Source organism: Pempheris klunzingeri, chromosome 9 (genome assembly GCF_042242105.1).
Source record: "Pempheris klunzingeri isolate RE-2024b chromosome 9, fPemKlu1.hap1, whole genome shotgun sequence".
In the NCBI taxonomy this organism is placed as follows: domain Eukaryota; kingdom Metazoa; phylum Chordata; class Actinopteri; order Acropomatiformes; family Pempheridae; genus Pempheris; species Pempheris klunzingeri.
Genome location: NC_092020.1, coordinates 2,237,544 through 2,254,651, shown reverse-complemented (window position 1 = coordinate 2,254,651; position 17,108 = coordinate 2,237,544). Strand labels below are relative to the sequence as shown.

Below are 17,108 nucleotides of genomic sequence, written 5' to 3'. Positions count from 1 at the left end.
CCCCGAGGAGAAAACATGCATCAGTCAGTCAGCACCCACACTGCATGAAACAAGCTCAACTCGGAGTGATGACTTGGAGAAGGTGAGAGTTTTCACCAGGACTCCACAGCATGAGAACATGTCTATTTCCTGGAGGCATTATGTACCACTGCAGTATTGAGCAAACAAAAGTAAAAAGCAAAAAAAAATTGAGCAGCACCACTGCAGGCCCTCGTCTATCTATATACTACACTTCGACAATCATTTCCATCCTCAGTTTTCTTATTGGCATCAAGTGGAGAGATTGGAGAGTGGAGTGGAGAGTGGAAAGATTTCCCTCCGCTCTGCTCACCCAGAGAGAACATGTCATTGATCATTACGCTGAATAACAACAGAATACACCACACACACTGGAGTATTCTGCACCTACTTGTCCTTGTATTTTCCTGTCATATTAAAAGTTCACAACCCAATTACATGCACTGCCACAGCAGCTATCCCTGCTTTCACTGCTGTTGGTCTGTGCTTTCCTGATGTCTGATACTACACACTGTCTCCTGACCACGGAAGAATCCACTGTGACAGGGATATAAAAAAAAGCTTTACTCTCTGGGAAATACATTATTTCTCTGTGACTATTCATTCCATGATTTTACAAAAATGACAACGGGATAGTTTGAATTGGATCTGAATGAGGTTTTTCTCCATAGTCAGAACATTACTCACAGTAGATGGTGGTCGGCATGCTCTCAGTTTTCAAGAAGAAGACAGGAGGACCCGCACAGATGCTAAGTAAGGGGGCAGTAGAAAAATATATTCTAGCCACCTAAAAGGCCACTTAACAAAACTTTTTCTAAGTGACCTTTTTAGGTGACTAAAATACTTTTCCTGCTGCCCCCGTCCACAGCAGTACATTGCTTAGTGTTCTTACAGGTACTCCTGTGGGCCTCTCCAAACCGGGGGCGTGCCAACAACCATCTACTGTGGGTACTGTGGGTACACTGGCTATTGATAAGTACCTCATACAACCCCACTTAAAAAAAAAAAGAAATGAAACTATCCCTTTAAGGCAGCAGAGCTATAGCTAGAAGGATCTGAAGGGTCTTTCACTGGTTTTATGACATTCACTATTATTGCTTGTTTCCACATTAAAGGATGTTGGTCAGTATCCCAAACTCTTTCATACTTAACACCATGTTCTCTCCTACGGGTGCCAGCGTTTAATAACATGTGCCATCTTTCCCACTGCTCTGATGAGCACTAGTCATTTCTCTTCTCTTCTCTTCTCTTCTTCTGTTTGTGCCAGAAGTTCAGACTTTTCTAAGTTGCCTTCTTATTACTTAGTCAAAGCACCCTGCAAATAAAAGTTTTATGCTTTATTCCTGGCTTTGTCACGATTGCTGTTCCACCAGGGTACATTCTTGGTACGTCTAGCTCCTGTACACCAAAGGGACTCTGGTTTTCTAAGGCAGGCTAAATTACAACTAGTTCACGGTTGAATAGATTTGCATCCCTCTGGTTCTCGTCTTCAACTTTTATCTGCTTGCACTGATCTCTTGGAAAGCACCTTAGTTAGCATTTCCTAATTTCCATGTGGGAATCTTCTCTTCCTTACCGCAACAAACGTTTGTGCCAACTTTAGTCCCAGCAGAGTGATGAGAGTGATACCTCCTCTGGTATGCTTTATCACACTCCCTGTGCTTGCACCTGCTATTGCACAGGATATAAATCAGGTTAAATGCTGCCTCTGTTTAGCATTACATTGTGTTCATTCCTAACTATCAATCCACAACAAAGAGTGATCATCTATAAATTGTACTGCAAACGAACCATTTGTGTCTGTGCTACTTCTTGCCCATAATGAATTATATGAAATGAAATCCACAAACCATATTACACTATCTTACATTGGTCCCCAACATCCTCTAATATATCTTCTATCTTACATAATTACATAATATATCTTGACTCGGATATATCTTGCATTTCCCACATTGATTGTAATAGTTAATTAGATCTATATTACCTCTGCTCTGTCAGTCCATTCCTTAACCTCACTGCACCACTCGGATAAGATTGATAAGGAAAGACTGTCGTCATGGTTACGTTTTCAGATGACAACACTGGCTCCTGCACTTGTCCACACGCTCCACACTCCACATGACACACATCCACACGAGCAATTTCAGGACATTTTTGTAAATATAATCCACAGTGAAACAGCCACGTTACTGTCCGCTGGTCAAACCTCCACCCTGTCCCCTCGAGTGTGAGTGTCAGACCAGGTCCACGCTAAATCTGGACATGCACCTGAAGATTTTCAGAAATGGTTTAAAGACTGGATACATTCAAGCACAGTGATCAGGGGAAACAGAGCTTTTGGAATGAAATGACAGCCATGACCTATGCATGGTCATTAACTCACTAATTAATGAAACACCATGATGGATAATAAGAATAAGAATTTATTGCAGCCCTACACCTCATAGGATTTCTTGGCATTGAAGTCTTTACTGTTTTTGTCCCAGTTTTTGTAGTTCATTGTAGTTGCCAAGAATAGGACTTCACTGAGGACTTCAGAATGAGATCTGACTCCCCTGACGTCAAGACTTCCAGTACAAGCTGGGTCAATTAAAAAGTAGAGTTTTTAGAAATAAAGGTTTAGTTTAACTTTTTTTTTTGTTTTTTTTGCTGCTTATTATGTCATAAGAGCTAATGTGCACACAGCTTAGAGCCTTACATAACACCTCTTATGCACAATTCATGTTAAATCTTTTCTTAATATGCAACTAAAATATTGATCGGATGTTTTTGTGTTTTTCCCTGTTTGCAAGAGTGTCTGTTGGACACACGAAGGCGCCATTTCCATGCACATGGAAGAGGAAGCGCTCTGTTTTACTGAAGGTAAGTAAGAAACCCGACAAGTTATCAGTGGCTGCTGTTGCAAACCTTCCACTCAAAACAAGCAACAGTATCCTCGACACCCACAACTCCTCTGCACAGGGTTGTTTGTTTACTCAGACAGGTGCGCAGGAGCGGAGCAGAGCGCAAAGATCTTAGAGTTTGTGGTGGTGAAAGAGCTGATTTTTTTTTTTTCCAACAAGCGCTCCATCCTTTGTGACTGCAGAGAGAACTGAACACAAGTGTGGTTTTTAATGATGCCCTTAAAAGAGCCAACACGGGACTCTCTGTAGCTCCGTGCGTGCGCTTCGCACCCTCGCATTTCCATTACGCGCAGGAGTGCGCTCACATGCCTGCTGAACGAGCCCTCCTGGCAGAATGGAGCAGCGCGCAGGAAGAGCCTTGGTGACTCACGAGGACCGCACGGAGGACGGCGGTGACACTCGAGCTCCTGGCATCTTCATCACCTTAAATATGAACTTCTTCAATTTCCCTGCATGCGTAAAACCTATTAATATTTTAATTATCATGTCAAGGCTCGCGTCTCGCTCCCACTACTCTACAGGCGGAGGAGAAGTGTGCTTTCGTCCCTCAAAAAGTTCAAGACTCCCTCCAGTAAAATCCTTTTGAATTTTTTTTTGTTTTTTTATCAGTGAGTGTCTATTTTCAAATGAACATTGGAGTGTTTCCACCATGGTCGCTGCACCCTGAGGGGAGATGGATTTAGAGGTGAAGGATGTGAACGACTCGAACTGTTTGTCCCAGAACGAGAGCGACCGCGGACTGAGCGCGTCCTCCTCCGCTGGAGTGTCCACTGCGCTGGCCAGCGTGCTGATCTTCACCATTGTGGTGGACATCCTGGGCAACGTCCTCGTCATCCTGTCCGTGTACAGGAACAAGAAGCTCAGGAACGCAGGTGAGAGATGAAGAAAGGAGTGCTGAGTTTGGAGTAGACCCGGAGGCTTTATGGTCAAAATAAGTTGTTATGAGTGATGAGACGCTGAACATAGAGCAGGGAAAGTGATTATTCTACTGGACCAAAAGAGAATTTCTTTTATTATTTCAGATAATTCTTTAATCTTTAATCATTTGAATACGATCAAAGCCAAAAGGACCGATCTTGGCCTCACTGGCACACAGTATGTGTGTAGTCCTGCTCTCCTCCATCACAGCTGAGATTATGTAATATGATGTGTGGCCCGTGACCTCTGTGTTTGACAATCAGGCTGCTATGTCAAATGAGCCTCCGCTCCCAGTGTGATGGAGTTTCCACAGCCTTGCCCGTCTCACCTCATGCCTCTTCACAAATAATGACACCCCCCACCACCACTACTCCCTCCCAATCCCATCCCAGCCCACCCCCTACAACCCACCTCATCTGGCCTCATCCTTGGTTCTCCATCCAAGATAAATCACATCCCTCCCTATATCAGAACCTGCGCTGTCCCATGAGCGGCCAAGGTGAGCGATGCTGTTGTATAGCTCATAGTTTTATTTTGAACACAAACTCATATTTTCTGGGGTTACGTCTGAAGTGTCCTGGCAGAAGTGTAAAGGTGAAGGAGATATTTTATTGTGGTCACTTAAATGCCATTTTTCCTTCTTGGCAAATATGCCATCATCATTCACCTGTCATCTTTAAAGCAAGCAGGAAACACGCCTCAGTGTAACATTTAAGGTTTAAAATGCTTTAAAATGTTTAACAATTTAACACTGTTCTGTTATTTTGAGAGGCACATGTCCAGCCGAGGGTCCAATACTTTGCAAAAGAAAAAGAAAAAAGTATTGATGAGCTTGGAGACAGCCTCATCTTATCTTGTGGTGCAAAATGTGCATGTTGGTGTCCATGTCCTTTTATAACAAACAGATAATATCTTGATACTCAGAGCCTATTTGCCGCCTGCCATGGAAAAACAAGGGTATTGACAAATAAACAAAGAACCAGTCACAGGACAGTCTGAGTAATAAACATATTGAAGCCCTACAGGGTTCACGGCACAAGGAGCAGTTTTACCAAAAGGAACTGAACTTTTGAGCTCAGCTTCACTGAGATGTGTCGTCAGAAATGTCTTTCACCCGCTGAAAACAGAACAAACTGTTCCAAAAACTCTATATATTTATTACGTGAACTTAAAGGTCCCAGAGATCACAGACCACGCGTCACGATAGCCTGCAGCTCTGTGGTTTAAGGTAAAGTCAGGAGAGCCCACTAGTGAGCTCAGTGATCACAACATGATGCTAATGAGAACATGCGAACCAGGCAGCGGGATTAGGTCAGCAAGTGTTTGGAGTAATGAGTTTTTAATTACAACTTCAAATACATTACATAACACATCCAGCGCGTTCCTGTGTGCATCAGCCAAAAGCAGTTTGGCAAGAAGTTTAGGAGCCTGAAGAATAATTTGATTATCTGGTTGCAAAAAATGCCACAGTCGACCGGTTTTAAACAAGAGGGCAGGAGTAAATGGTCTGTTCAAAAGTCTTCTCCATGCTGGCGGACCATGGACACTGCACTAATTACAGACCTCATGTCACTGTTCTCCTTCTCTAATTGGATGGACTGAAAGGTCTAGTCACACGAGAGTCCTCACCAGTGTCGTTTGTGTCCCGTTGGTCAGCATGTGTGATTAGAAACTTGAAACTCCAGTCGAAGCTCAGAGCCTCCATGCTATCACTTCCCCCACCCTCCCCTCCAAGTGTGTCCTTAAGAGACTCAAATTGTTACAGCTGTATCATCAATCTCCTTTCTGCTCCTAACAAGCTATTTATAGCAGTAACTCACGTTGTCTGAATGTAAACTGTACGGATTTTTCCGAAAAAGGGAAACGTGGACACATCTGAAGAACAGCAAACAGCTGTAGAAGACCTGTCTGCTGTAGAAATCACTTTCTGTGATAAATGGCTGTTTTGTGAAGGGGTGATAGGTGCAGTATAACAGATTAACATCCTCAGTGATATACTGAGGTGCAATTTATGATTTACAGTCGCTAAAGACTATACTCACGTACATATATAGTATCTTTGTTGAATCCAGTGTGTCAGGCAGACTGTTGCTAACATCTTATCTCCTCTCTCCATTACACACTATTCAGACTGCTGGTTCTCTTCCTCGCACACAGCAGCAGGGCCTTTCCGCACTACTTCACTTCAGCTCACTCGCCTTGCACACTGCCTCCATATATCCCTCCGCTGCTCACCACTCAACCGGCCAAAAAAACACACGCATGTGCACACACATTTGGTCTGCATCCTCCGAGTGATACATATTATATGTCTTCGTGTATTTGAGGAGAATCGGCACCGCATGTACCATTTTTCACAGGTTTCCAGGTTCTCTCAAGTGTGAAAATGTAATAGGATCTATTCAGTGAATCTTCAAAGGGTAGAGAATGGCACTATAGGCCTGCCAATGGGGTGTTAACACTAGAGTTTCCCACCGGGGCTACCGTACTAAAAATACACTCACAAAATGCACTCATGAGAGAGAGAGAGGGACAGAGAAAGGAAACGATGAAGGGGAGCAGATGGAGTGATGGAACGAAAGAATGAGCTTGACTGTATGTGTGTGTGTGTGTGTGTGTGTGTGTGTGTGTGTGTGGTGTGTGTCAGGTGCCGTGGGTTCGTGGAGTGTGGAAGGTTGAGGATGGACTTTAGTTAAATCGTGCACTGCATCCGCTCAGTCTCTCTACAGTCATGAATAAAACCTAAAATCCGGAGTGTCCAGAGGGGGGGAGGGGGGTTAATTGAGTCAGTGGGCTTAGTGAGTCAAACCAGAAGCCAATTTAAATTGACAGCACAGATCCACGGGGAATATCACTTAGTACACTACATTAAACATATCCTCTTTTCCCCGACGACAAAATTATAGATGACATTTAGTTTTCAGATTTAGTTGTGGTCGGCGTGGAGATAGGATGCCATGAGATTAGGATTATCTGACTACCTATAGGTAAATTAAACACACTATTGATGACATTGCATCCAATCCTTCCTTCAACAGCAGGAGGCTGTTTTGTTCAAATTTGCATAATTCACTACCACCCCCATGTTTCCGGGATTGTGCCTAATAAGTGAAACGCTGTTGGACCAGATGCTGCTTGTGTCCCGATGGTCCGATTTCTCTCAGGGCCAGTGAGTCTTATTTTCTCAGACACAGGGGGGTCTGATTGGTAGATGGCCTTTGATTATGACGATGATGTTTTTGGCCGGGCTCATCGCAGGCTGCATCACCAAAAGGCAGCTTGCGTCAGTTTAATGTTAAACTTCTCCGAAAAAAATCTCTGGCCCCTTGAACACGAGTTCATGAAGTAGTCACTACTAATTCATCAGTGCTAATGCCCTTGCCGAAAGGTTATTCTTGCTTATTTATGATAACATGACAAGTAAATCGAATGTAATGTAATTTGGGATATGCACTTGTAGTAATAAACCTCACGCTGCTGACATTCAGCCAGACGCAAGCAATGCCAAACCTCTTACACATTTTTATGAATTCATGTTTCCTTCAAAGGTGTATAAATATAGCCGGGCAAATCAAAGCGTAGTATATCAGGTTTCTTGTATGAGCAGTGAGTGATGGGATGCAGACGGCAGGTTTGACAGAGGAACATAAGCCCTTGAGACTCACATGTGCACACAGCCATGCAAGTCATCAGATAGAAAATCGACTCAGCCAGCAGGCTTTTGATTTGGCTTTTTGGTTTGTTTATCTGTTGCATTTGCATCTTCATAATGTTCCCGTTCTTGTTCCAGCATAAATCCCTTTTTATTTCCTTCATTGTTTTTACTATTCAAAACTATTCAGCCGGAATGAAGCAATCTGCCATAAATACACCCACATTGTATGCAGAGCCTATTTTAATACGCATGCAGGTTTATATGCTGTGGCGGCGGGCGGGCGGGGGGGGGGGTCTAATATGTTTTTGAATGTGCTGCAGCCTGGTGTGTGCACTGTATGATTCTGGTGACAAATTTCTTGTTTCGCTCACGCAAACCTCAGTAGTTCTCTGTTGTACCTGTTGTACACCAGGGGAATTCATGGGGTGGTCGCTCGACTTTCGGGAGACACATTAAAGCAAGAGTCAGTTGGTTTGATGCGACATTTCACTTGGTTGGCAGAGTGTGTGAGAGCACACCATACGATCTGAAAAGTTGTAGAGCCAATGGTGTCAGAGAACTTACTGGCTGCCTGTCAGCTATGAAAACATAGTATATTGCATCAATAACAAGCACAGCTGGAACAAGGTGAAGATGAACCAGAGGAAGCCTGTGCACAAGACTCACTACAGCCACAAGTCCTAATCTAACCCATAACCTCAGCGCGTCTGTGTAGATACAAACATGCAACACTGAGCAGCAATGACAGCACAAGCACAGCAGTGGAAAGACAGAGCATAGCCCACCTGCTGAGGATCAAATGCACACAATAACATCAGAGCAATTATGAAAATACAAGGCATGTCTCCACACACAGATACAACTGGTACACAGAGGAGAGCGACCTAGCAGGGCAGAGGAACAGTCACCGCAGGAGAGTTACTACAGATATGGCAGCAAATCAAACTGCTCATTTTACCCTTTTGGATGCAGGGTGTAAATCCAAAATGCTTTCTTCCCTCAGATATTTGGGGCCCTGAGGTGATCAAACATTCTCAACACGGAGGTGATAGTAACTCACTGCTACTCAAAAAAGAAGCGTTTCGGGTTTACAGCCTGACATGCTTGTATCTTGTATGTACTTAGGTCCAGTTGCATCTTTCTGTTTCTGTTTCTGTTTCCGTCTTGTTATTGCATTACGACTGACAGTGTGACAGTTCACACCTGATACTGTCGAGTGATTTTTAATTTGTTCTGATTCATGCACCATATAAGGTCTTTGACCAGATATGTGTAGAAGTGTATTTTACAGTTCTCATGTGTATATGAGTGGACTTTATTCTGGACTTTATTTATTACTCTGGTAGTTGGTGGTCTTATGATGTATAGATGTGGTTTAGAAAAGATTGTATATTGTGTATCGTATAAGGTTCTTTGTACATATTCATTGTGCTTGTATGACATGACCAGGCGGCCCCTTTTTGCAGGTATTAGTAGGAGCGTCTCTGTTTTTGTCTTCATGCCTGATGAAGGGCCTGTGTGCAAAACCTCACATTATGGCAATGAATGTTCATGCGAGCGTTGTCTCTTCTGTTTCTCTTTTGAAAGTCAGCCGTCCCTGATGGCCTGAAATCAGCATTAAGGTTAAACTCTATTAAACACTCACTCTTAATAGCCTCCAAAGACGTCAGCTTCCACAGCTCTGTGCTGGTATCCAGGAGTGAGAATGTCTCTGTTGATTCAATTTTGCGAATATTGTTCAACACTAAAATGATAATAAAGTAAATTGAGTCAACAAATATCGAGTGCTGTGAGTTTGGGAGTAATGAACACCGGGTTGATTAATTAAACAGTAAGAGGTAATTTAATAATAGATGCCAGCAAAACAAAGAAATCTAATGGCCGCTTCACAGATATCCTCTCAGCTGTGTTTTAGCACTTACCTCATCCTCTTGACGATAAGGCAGAGAGAGGGTTCAGCCAGAGAGAGCTATAAGGCTGCATGCCCTGTCCAGCCAGCACACATGATAACACTGAGCCGCATGATGTCAGCGAGGAATCAAACCTCTGCGCGATGACAAATGCACACAGCGAGCACTGTGAGCGTCACAAATACAATCTGACAGATTTGCCCACTGAGCTGACTCGAGGATGAAGAGCAAATGCTTTTATTTTTATCTCAGCAGGCATGAGAGAGGGCTCTTGCTGTTTTAGTGACTTGGAAATTGACTGTCCCTGAATACCTGTGGCAGGTCTGTGGAGAAAAGAAATGAGACACCAACATGATTTTCTTCTAAAATGAAAAAAAATATCAGAAAAGACTCCAAGTCAGGAAGGTAGGAATGAAGTGTAGCTTAAATAATGTTTTATAATGATGCAATGATATTGTCTTTATTAGCACATTCGATGAATCAAGTTCAGGCTGGTGACTTAAAATTAGACCGGTTGCTAAACAACATACTGCAGCTGTGTTGTCCCTGGGGTGCAGGGATTATAACAAGCTTTGAACGGCGAGAACTGATGGCCAACATGTGTTTTAAATCCACCCCCATCATATCTGCCAATCAACACTGTTGTTTCAGCTGTCGTCTGAGTGAGAGAGAGCCTTGCGCCTTTATATTTCAGCTTCAGAAGGCAGTTCATGTTAAATCAACCCTGGAATCAGTCCGTTGTTAAAACGAGGCACATTATATAGAACCCTTTACAGATTATTTACACACAATTTAAATATTTATATTCTAACCAGTGATGTAATGGTACGTGTGAACATGGTTTAAAGATAGTAATAACAAGCAGTATATAATCATATTTTTGGCTTTATTTTTGTTATGTAGTCATTTCATAATGATATATTTTCACTTCTGCTATGCTGGGTAAACCCTGTTTAATGGTGGCAAGCATGGGGTTTATTTGGACAAAATCTCCACCTCATCACAAATCTTAACTCCTGAAGTGTGTAGCTCACCCACATTAGACCCTTTCTTGCACAATGTCTATTCCAAACCTGTGGGAAGCTAATGCCTCTTTTGTGGAACACCAATTCAATTGCATTGTGGCTCCACTCTGGATCGTTATCTATCCTCTTATCTGATACAACATAACAATTCGATTTATTGCTTTATTCTCCCCCACCCAGAACAGCTGCACTGTAACAATATCAGACGTCATTTTCTATGATTCGTGTCGTCTGAGGAGATCCAGTGTCACACTGCCATCGGTTTGGACCTTAGGATGACAGGAACTTGTTTGGATGTAATCTGATGTAAAGCTCACCCATGTTCTGTTTACTATACTTAAGATCAGTGTTCGACTGTCTGCTCCTGGGGGGCAAAGTGGCTTTAAAACATGAACAGCATGATTTGAGCCTTTTATTGGGATGGACTTAGACAAGGCTAAGCGCCTGCAGTCATGCTAGTGACTCTGCAAGACTGCAGCCATACAGGCACAGCAGTGCTTTTAGCACTACTGGTGCTATGGTAATTCATCCAAGAGATTTTTCACTTAAAACCACAAATGTGAGCATCATGGTGGCGCTAAAGTCCGGGGATTCCTATCTTCTGGGCATCATGGATCATAGAACCACACCACTGGCATTGCTAAACATTGTGTTAGATTTAAATACAGTCACAGTGAGGAAAAAAAAGGGGGGGGTTGCAACACTGAGAGAGCTGTGACAAAAAGCATTTGCCTGGATCCACATTGGTGCACTGGAGAGTTGATGGTAAAAGCTTCATCAAAATGAGCCACAGCGGGCACAATGTAGCTGCTCTTTTATGACAGTAAGTCACAGTCCTACCTCCAGTGACCCAGTTTATTTTGAAGAATATAACCCGGGGCAGAAAGTGAAAATGGAGTGCTGCATGCTTTAATTATACACTAGTTTGGGTCATGTATTGTCTAGTATCTAAACCTCTTGTGTTTTTACAGGCAACATCTTCGTGGTGAGCTTGTCTATAGCCGACCTGGTGGTGGCGTTGTACCCCTACCCTCTGGTGCTGACAGCCATCTTCCACAATGACTGGACCATGGGCGACCTGCACTGCCAGGCCAGCGGCTTCATCATGGGCCTGAGCGTCATCGGCTCCATCTTCAACATTACGGCCATCGCCATCAACCGTTACTGCTACATCTGCCACAGCCTCCAGTACGACCGCCTGTACAGCCTGAGGAACACCTGCTGCTACCTGGGCCTCACCTGGGTGCTCACCGCCCTCGCCACAGTGCCCAACTTCTTTGTCGGCTCGCTGCAGTACGATCCCCGCATCTACTCCTGCACCTTCGCCCAGACAGTCAGCTCGTACTACACCATCTCAGTGGTGGTTATCCACTTTCTGATCCCTCTGCTGGTGGTCTCCTACTGCTACATGAGGATATGGGTGCTGGTGATTCAGGTGAAACATCGGGTTAAACCAGAGCAGAGGACCAAACTGAAACCGAGCGATGTGAGGAACTTCCTGACTATGTTCATGGTGTTTGTGTTATTTGCAGTGTGCTGGGCTCCACTTAACCTCATAGGCCTGGCTGTAGCTATAAACCCTGTGAAAGTAGCGCCCAATATACCCGAGTGGCTCTTCGTCACAAGCTACTTCATGGCGTACTTCAACAGCTGCCTCAACGCCATCATTTACGGACTTCTAAACCAAAACTTCCGAAAAGAATACAAGACAATCCTTCTTGCTCTTTGTCTCCCACGGTTGCTCCTCATGGAGACTTCGCGGTGTGCCACAGAGGGACTGAAGAGTAAGCCTTCACCAGCTGCAACAAACAACAATGTAGCAGAGATAAATGTATAAAATAATGTTTTACTGGGAAACTTAGATTAAGTTTCTCTGGAGCCTCATTGTAGATGTGCGACATGATTCACCCGGTGCCTTTTCTCAAGCTGTGTATCATTTTCCAGTTGTAAAGATGTAATCATGTTTGGAGAGGACACTGCTGCCGCCGTATTCCTTTGAGCCATGTCAGACACTGTTCCCTCATGTTGAGAGGAAAATCAATTGTAAATTCTGCTCCTTTGTGGCAGTCCCCCTGAACTCTATGTAAAGACAGAAAAACTGGGCAAAAGCAAGAAAAAAGATCCAGACAACTCATCAGTATTCACCAAAAGAAACATTTGGACCGCGGAGGTTGGTCCAAGTACTCTCCTAAAACCTTTAATACGGTGAGTCAGTAACACCATATAGCCTATTACTTGGATGGGAGACGTCACTTTTCAAGCCACATCCCAGCATGTGTACATCATGTGCATGAGACTGCGTCACCGCCTAATGGCACCGATTGATTACGAGTATGTCGGCAACACATGAAAATAAAATAAATGTATTTTCTATTCATTTATTTAAAAGCTGTGGTGAAGTTTGCATCCCGTATTTCATCCTCGGTGTGTATGAATATCTCAAGATCCCACTCACTGGGAATGTAGGCTGTTTTAATTCACCATGATGATGTTTCACCTTTAGGCTTGTCTTCTGAGCAATGATGCCTTCACAAAACACACTGGGTGGATTGTGGAAGCCTTTGCTCCACTTTTAATTCAAGAAAAAACCAAACAATATCAGAACAGGCTTCATGTGTTAATCGAAAAAGGGATGCCTTGTTTATAAAATTGAATTCTCTCTTATTTAGTCTGGTAAACAAAACCTAACTGAACTATCGCATATTTCAATATGTCGGACTGAAAAGTTTAAAACCCCAGGCACTTTCAGACCCTGAATGATTTAGGAATTGGAGAAATTTTGAAAAGGGGAAGAACAGATGATAAACAAAGCTAGCTTTCTTGTTTATTAAATGCCTGAGGGACATGATACGCATCAGGAGCCAGAGATGTAATTTCGTGATAGTGCAAGTGTGCCTGAGCACATGTCACCCTAGCTAAGATGAGTTCTGACAGCCTCCCAGCATAACTTCCACCCAGCAAACAAACTATGAGCGGTTCACCTCACAGGGAGGCTCCAAGATGTCAATGTGACACATTCTTGATATGATGCACTGTTACTGGAGTATTAAAGAGATTACACATTCCCAATGTCTAATTCAAAGGATGCATAAATATTCTCAGCATTTACTTTCAGATCCATTTTCTGATTTTTGAATTCTGCTGTGCTTTGCAACTAAGCCTGGATGGGCTACCTGGTGGCTGACAAAATTAAACCCTCACAGTATGATTATAGATGCAGGAGTGGGAATCTGAATCCAAGATGGATCTTGGATCAGTGCAGGGAGACTCAAGCTGATTTTCTAGAGCCAGGTGGCATCAAGTTTCAGGGCAGCAAAATGGCACAAAACTGTTCAATTCGGCTTGCAATCTTACAAGACAGTGTTTCTGATGTGGAAGGAAGAAGCAGCCCACATGCCAGTGCAAGGTCAGCCACAGATGAGTGGCTAAAGGGGCTCGAGGGAAGATGACAGTGTCGGCTCTACCACACCAAAGAGTCACAGACTAATGGCAGGGTCGTCCGTCTTCCTCCTGCTCTCACCTTCTGCTCTTCATTCTCTCCATGTCTTGCTCTTTTAACCTGTATTTATTCATCCCACTCTCTCCTAAGGTATCCAAAAAAAAAAGGAGGATATTTTGCTTTCTTGCAGAGAGTAAGATGAGAAGACAATACCACTCTCATATTTGTCAATGAAACCAGGAGACGCTTAGATTAGTGTAGCGTAGCTTTAAGACTGGAAATAGAAGGAAGCAACTAGCCTTTTAAAGTTTAAAGTTTTAAACAAAATGTTTACCGACCAGCAACATCATAGTTGCGGTAGATAGTCTGAAACATTATGCTTTCGAAAACCACAACTTGTCATTTTTACAATGACAAGTTGTTTCCCCCTGCTTCCAGTCAACTGATGCCTTTGAATGGGGTCACGTTTACTGTTTACTCTTTACAATAAGAATCCATAAGAGTCCATGTGAAAGCTTCCCCCCCCTCTTGTGCTATGCATGATTTCAAAAGTGGAAATTCTCTGAAAGCTCCAAGTTTGCGAGTGGACACGTTGCTGATGTTTTCAGAAATGGCAAATGATCATGCAAGCAATCATTTTGTAGCTGTTAAGTTGATGTATTGTAAATTTTATTTGTATAGAGTTCATTTGTAAAGCCTCAGCACCTTCTGGACGACAGCAGTGATGGAATCACGCAAACTGTAAAGGCCACATGTTACAAAAAGGAGCCTTTTGGTGTCTGTGTTGCCTTGCAGCATTGCTTAGCAACGGTGTTCTCATGACGCAACCACTTGAACGCCAATCATACCCGGTACACAGCGTCGTAACCACAAGCCTGCGAGTTCCATTTGAAGTCAGCATTTATGCTAGCCAACGCTATGTGGCTGATTGCTAGCTACATGTCATACAAACATGTTGTGTATGGCTGCTGGATAAATCTTTGTAAAATGATAGTTGCCTGATGAATGAAAAAAAAAGACTAGTACAGCACATATTGCTCAGTGGATAAATCAAAAATACGATCCAGAGTTCATGATGAATAGCTGAAATGACTAACCACCCAAGCTGTCATTTTGCTTGTGATTTAATATGAAGGGCAGTAGCTTGTGGAGACATTTTTCTTACGGTATGTTCAAGGACAGCATGATGTATCCATGCCGCCCCATGCCATAAGATGGCCCATAACTCATGACTGTATTTTGCCAATTTCACATATGTATGCGGATCTTTCTCTTTTTCTCTCTTCTACTTTCTTTTTGAGAGGTGTTTACAGTCTCCCTGCTTTCTCTGTAACATCAGCTCCATCTGCTTTTGCCTTGAGCCTCAGGTAAGTATTTTACAGCCAAGTCACACCATAAATCCCTATGTACTGTCACATAGGGGCATGTCAGAATTTAATATCAGAAATGATATCATTCTATCGTCATATATCACATACAAGGCAGTGCTCTTTGCAGCATCCACTCCATGGCACTGAGAATTTAATCCCAAAACTTGACCGGGCGCGTGAGGAGAGAGGCATAAACTTGAACTTGTCTGAGGACATAATACTCTACTATCTCCACAGCCATCTTTTTTTTTTTTGTTGCTTTTTGTTTTTCCCCTCCTCCTCAGTGGTCGGCTTATGTGAGCAGGAGAGGCCTCGAAGAAACAAATTCTCATTTGTGGGACATAGGAGATTATTTCCACAACAGCAGAACACTGCCACTAATGTGGTTAACACAAAATGGATGAGGAATGAGGCATTATACGGGCCAATGGTAGCATGACATGATGGTTTTTCGCCCGCTGGATGAAGCCAGACGTAACTCCCCTCTTTGCACAGAGGAATTTCTACAGCTCTTGCACATCGTTGCATTTTACAGCGGCAGGGTCTCACAGTGGGCCTGCTGCCCCAATAGCAAGTCTCCTAATGGATTTGTGCATTGGGTTTAGCACTGCCTGTGTTCTCATGCATATGATGTGTTCCTACAGGGAACAAACTGTGGGTCACATTACTACCGTGAGGTTTTAGGTGTCGTGGGTGCAATAAAACCACGAGGAACAGGAAGTGGGGATGATGCCGATTGTTTGTTTCAGATTTCTTGACTTTATTTTTAGACTGTATGATATACAGCAGAGACGTTTTTAGAGTAAGCTGTCAAAAGTTTAGTTACTTAACAAAATGTTCCCGTGCTTGTTGTTTGTTGACAGTAACCTCTGGTTTGCAATAAATACAACAATGTAAAAATTCTTCATCACAAGTGAAAGTCCTGCACTCAAAAAGTACATAGGTGTAATATATATAATGTTCTTAAAATACCAAAAATGTTTTCGTTATATATACCCACAGCTGGTTGAGGTGAAGGTAGTTTTACCTCATGTATAGTTCAGCCCTTTAGCCCAGGCTCCCCCCAAAGGATCACAAGATTAATCTGGGGTGTTTCTGAGAAGATTAACAAGGCTGGAAAGTAGAGATAATGAAAAACTCATCGGCTGGCTGCGTCCGACGGTCCAACTTGCAGCAGCTCTAAATTTAGCTTGTTAACACTCTGTATTTCGTTTCACGGTTGGGTCCAGCAACTTCCTGGAGATTCTGACATGTATTAAAGCTAAGAATATCCGCGGCAGTTGAGCGGCTAATGCTACAGCCATGAATAGCACAGAGCTATTATTAACGTGTTTTGAATTCACCCTCTCATTTCAAGTGGAAACTTCACAGACAGTAAAGGCACGGTGTAACAACGCTTGGAATACCTCCTGAGGGACACTGTCGCTTGGTCAACACGACAGGTGTGGGGTGTCTCATGTTTGACATGGAGTACTGGTGACATGTGGAATGCAAAAGGCATAGCTCAAGGAGCCCAGACACACAAAGCCATGGGAAATGCTTCCAGGGGGGTTAGAGGTCAAGAGGAAAGACAATCTGGTATTGAACTTGGAATAGAGGACCCCTTGACCAGATCTACACACTGTTTTTCCATTGAGAACAAGGCTTTTGTCAAGCTCCAATTTTAGAGGCTGTTGTTTCATTAAATTCATAATCCCACCATGACGGGGTGACCATGTGGATTATGGTCTATTCCCAAAGCTCACCCCTATGAACCATTTTATTAATTCTCAGTTGAATATCTGTTTCCAGAGAAAATAAAAGGCCTGTATAAGGAGGAGACTGTATTTTTTACAAGTACTGATCATTTTTTCCATGTGCGATAATG

The 17,108-nt window shown here is 43.1% G+C and overlaps 1 protein-coding gene across 2 annotated transcripts; it reads left to right on the top strand.

Annotated features, from left to right (window-relative positions):
- The first annotated feature begins 3,550 nt into the window (after positions 1-3,550).
- mtnr1c (melatonin receptor 1C) lies at positions 3,551-12,767 on the top strand. Of its 2 annotated transcripts, none has more exons than XM_070836490.1 (2): positions 3,551-3,796; positions 11,404-12,767. In XM_070836490.1, exons 1-2 carry the CDS (start codon positions 3,598-3,600, stop codon positions 12,267-12,269), a joined length of 1,065 nt encoding a protein of 354 aa, XP_070692591.1. In that variant the 5' UTR covers positions 3,551-3,597; the 3' UTR covers positions 12,270-12,767. The 2 variants fall into 2 exon arrangements, with proteins under 2 accessions (XP_070692591.1, XP_070692592.1); XM_070836491.1 differs by lacking the exon at positions 3,551-3,796 and adding an exon at positions 4,325-4,341.
- The last annotated feature ends 4,341 nt before the right edge of the window (positions 12,768-17,108 follow it).

Bases quoted from the DNA above. Each gene is read 5' to 3' on its own strand.
- mtnr1c (XM_070836490.1), top strand. From the start codon at position 3,598: ATGGATTTAGAGGTGAAGGATGTGAACGACTCGAACTGTTTGTCCCAG. The intron at 3,797-11,403 runs GTGAGAGATGAA...GTGTTTTTACAG, and splicing joins CAAGAAGCTCAGGAACGCAG to GCAACATCTTCGTGGTGAGC.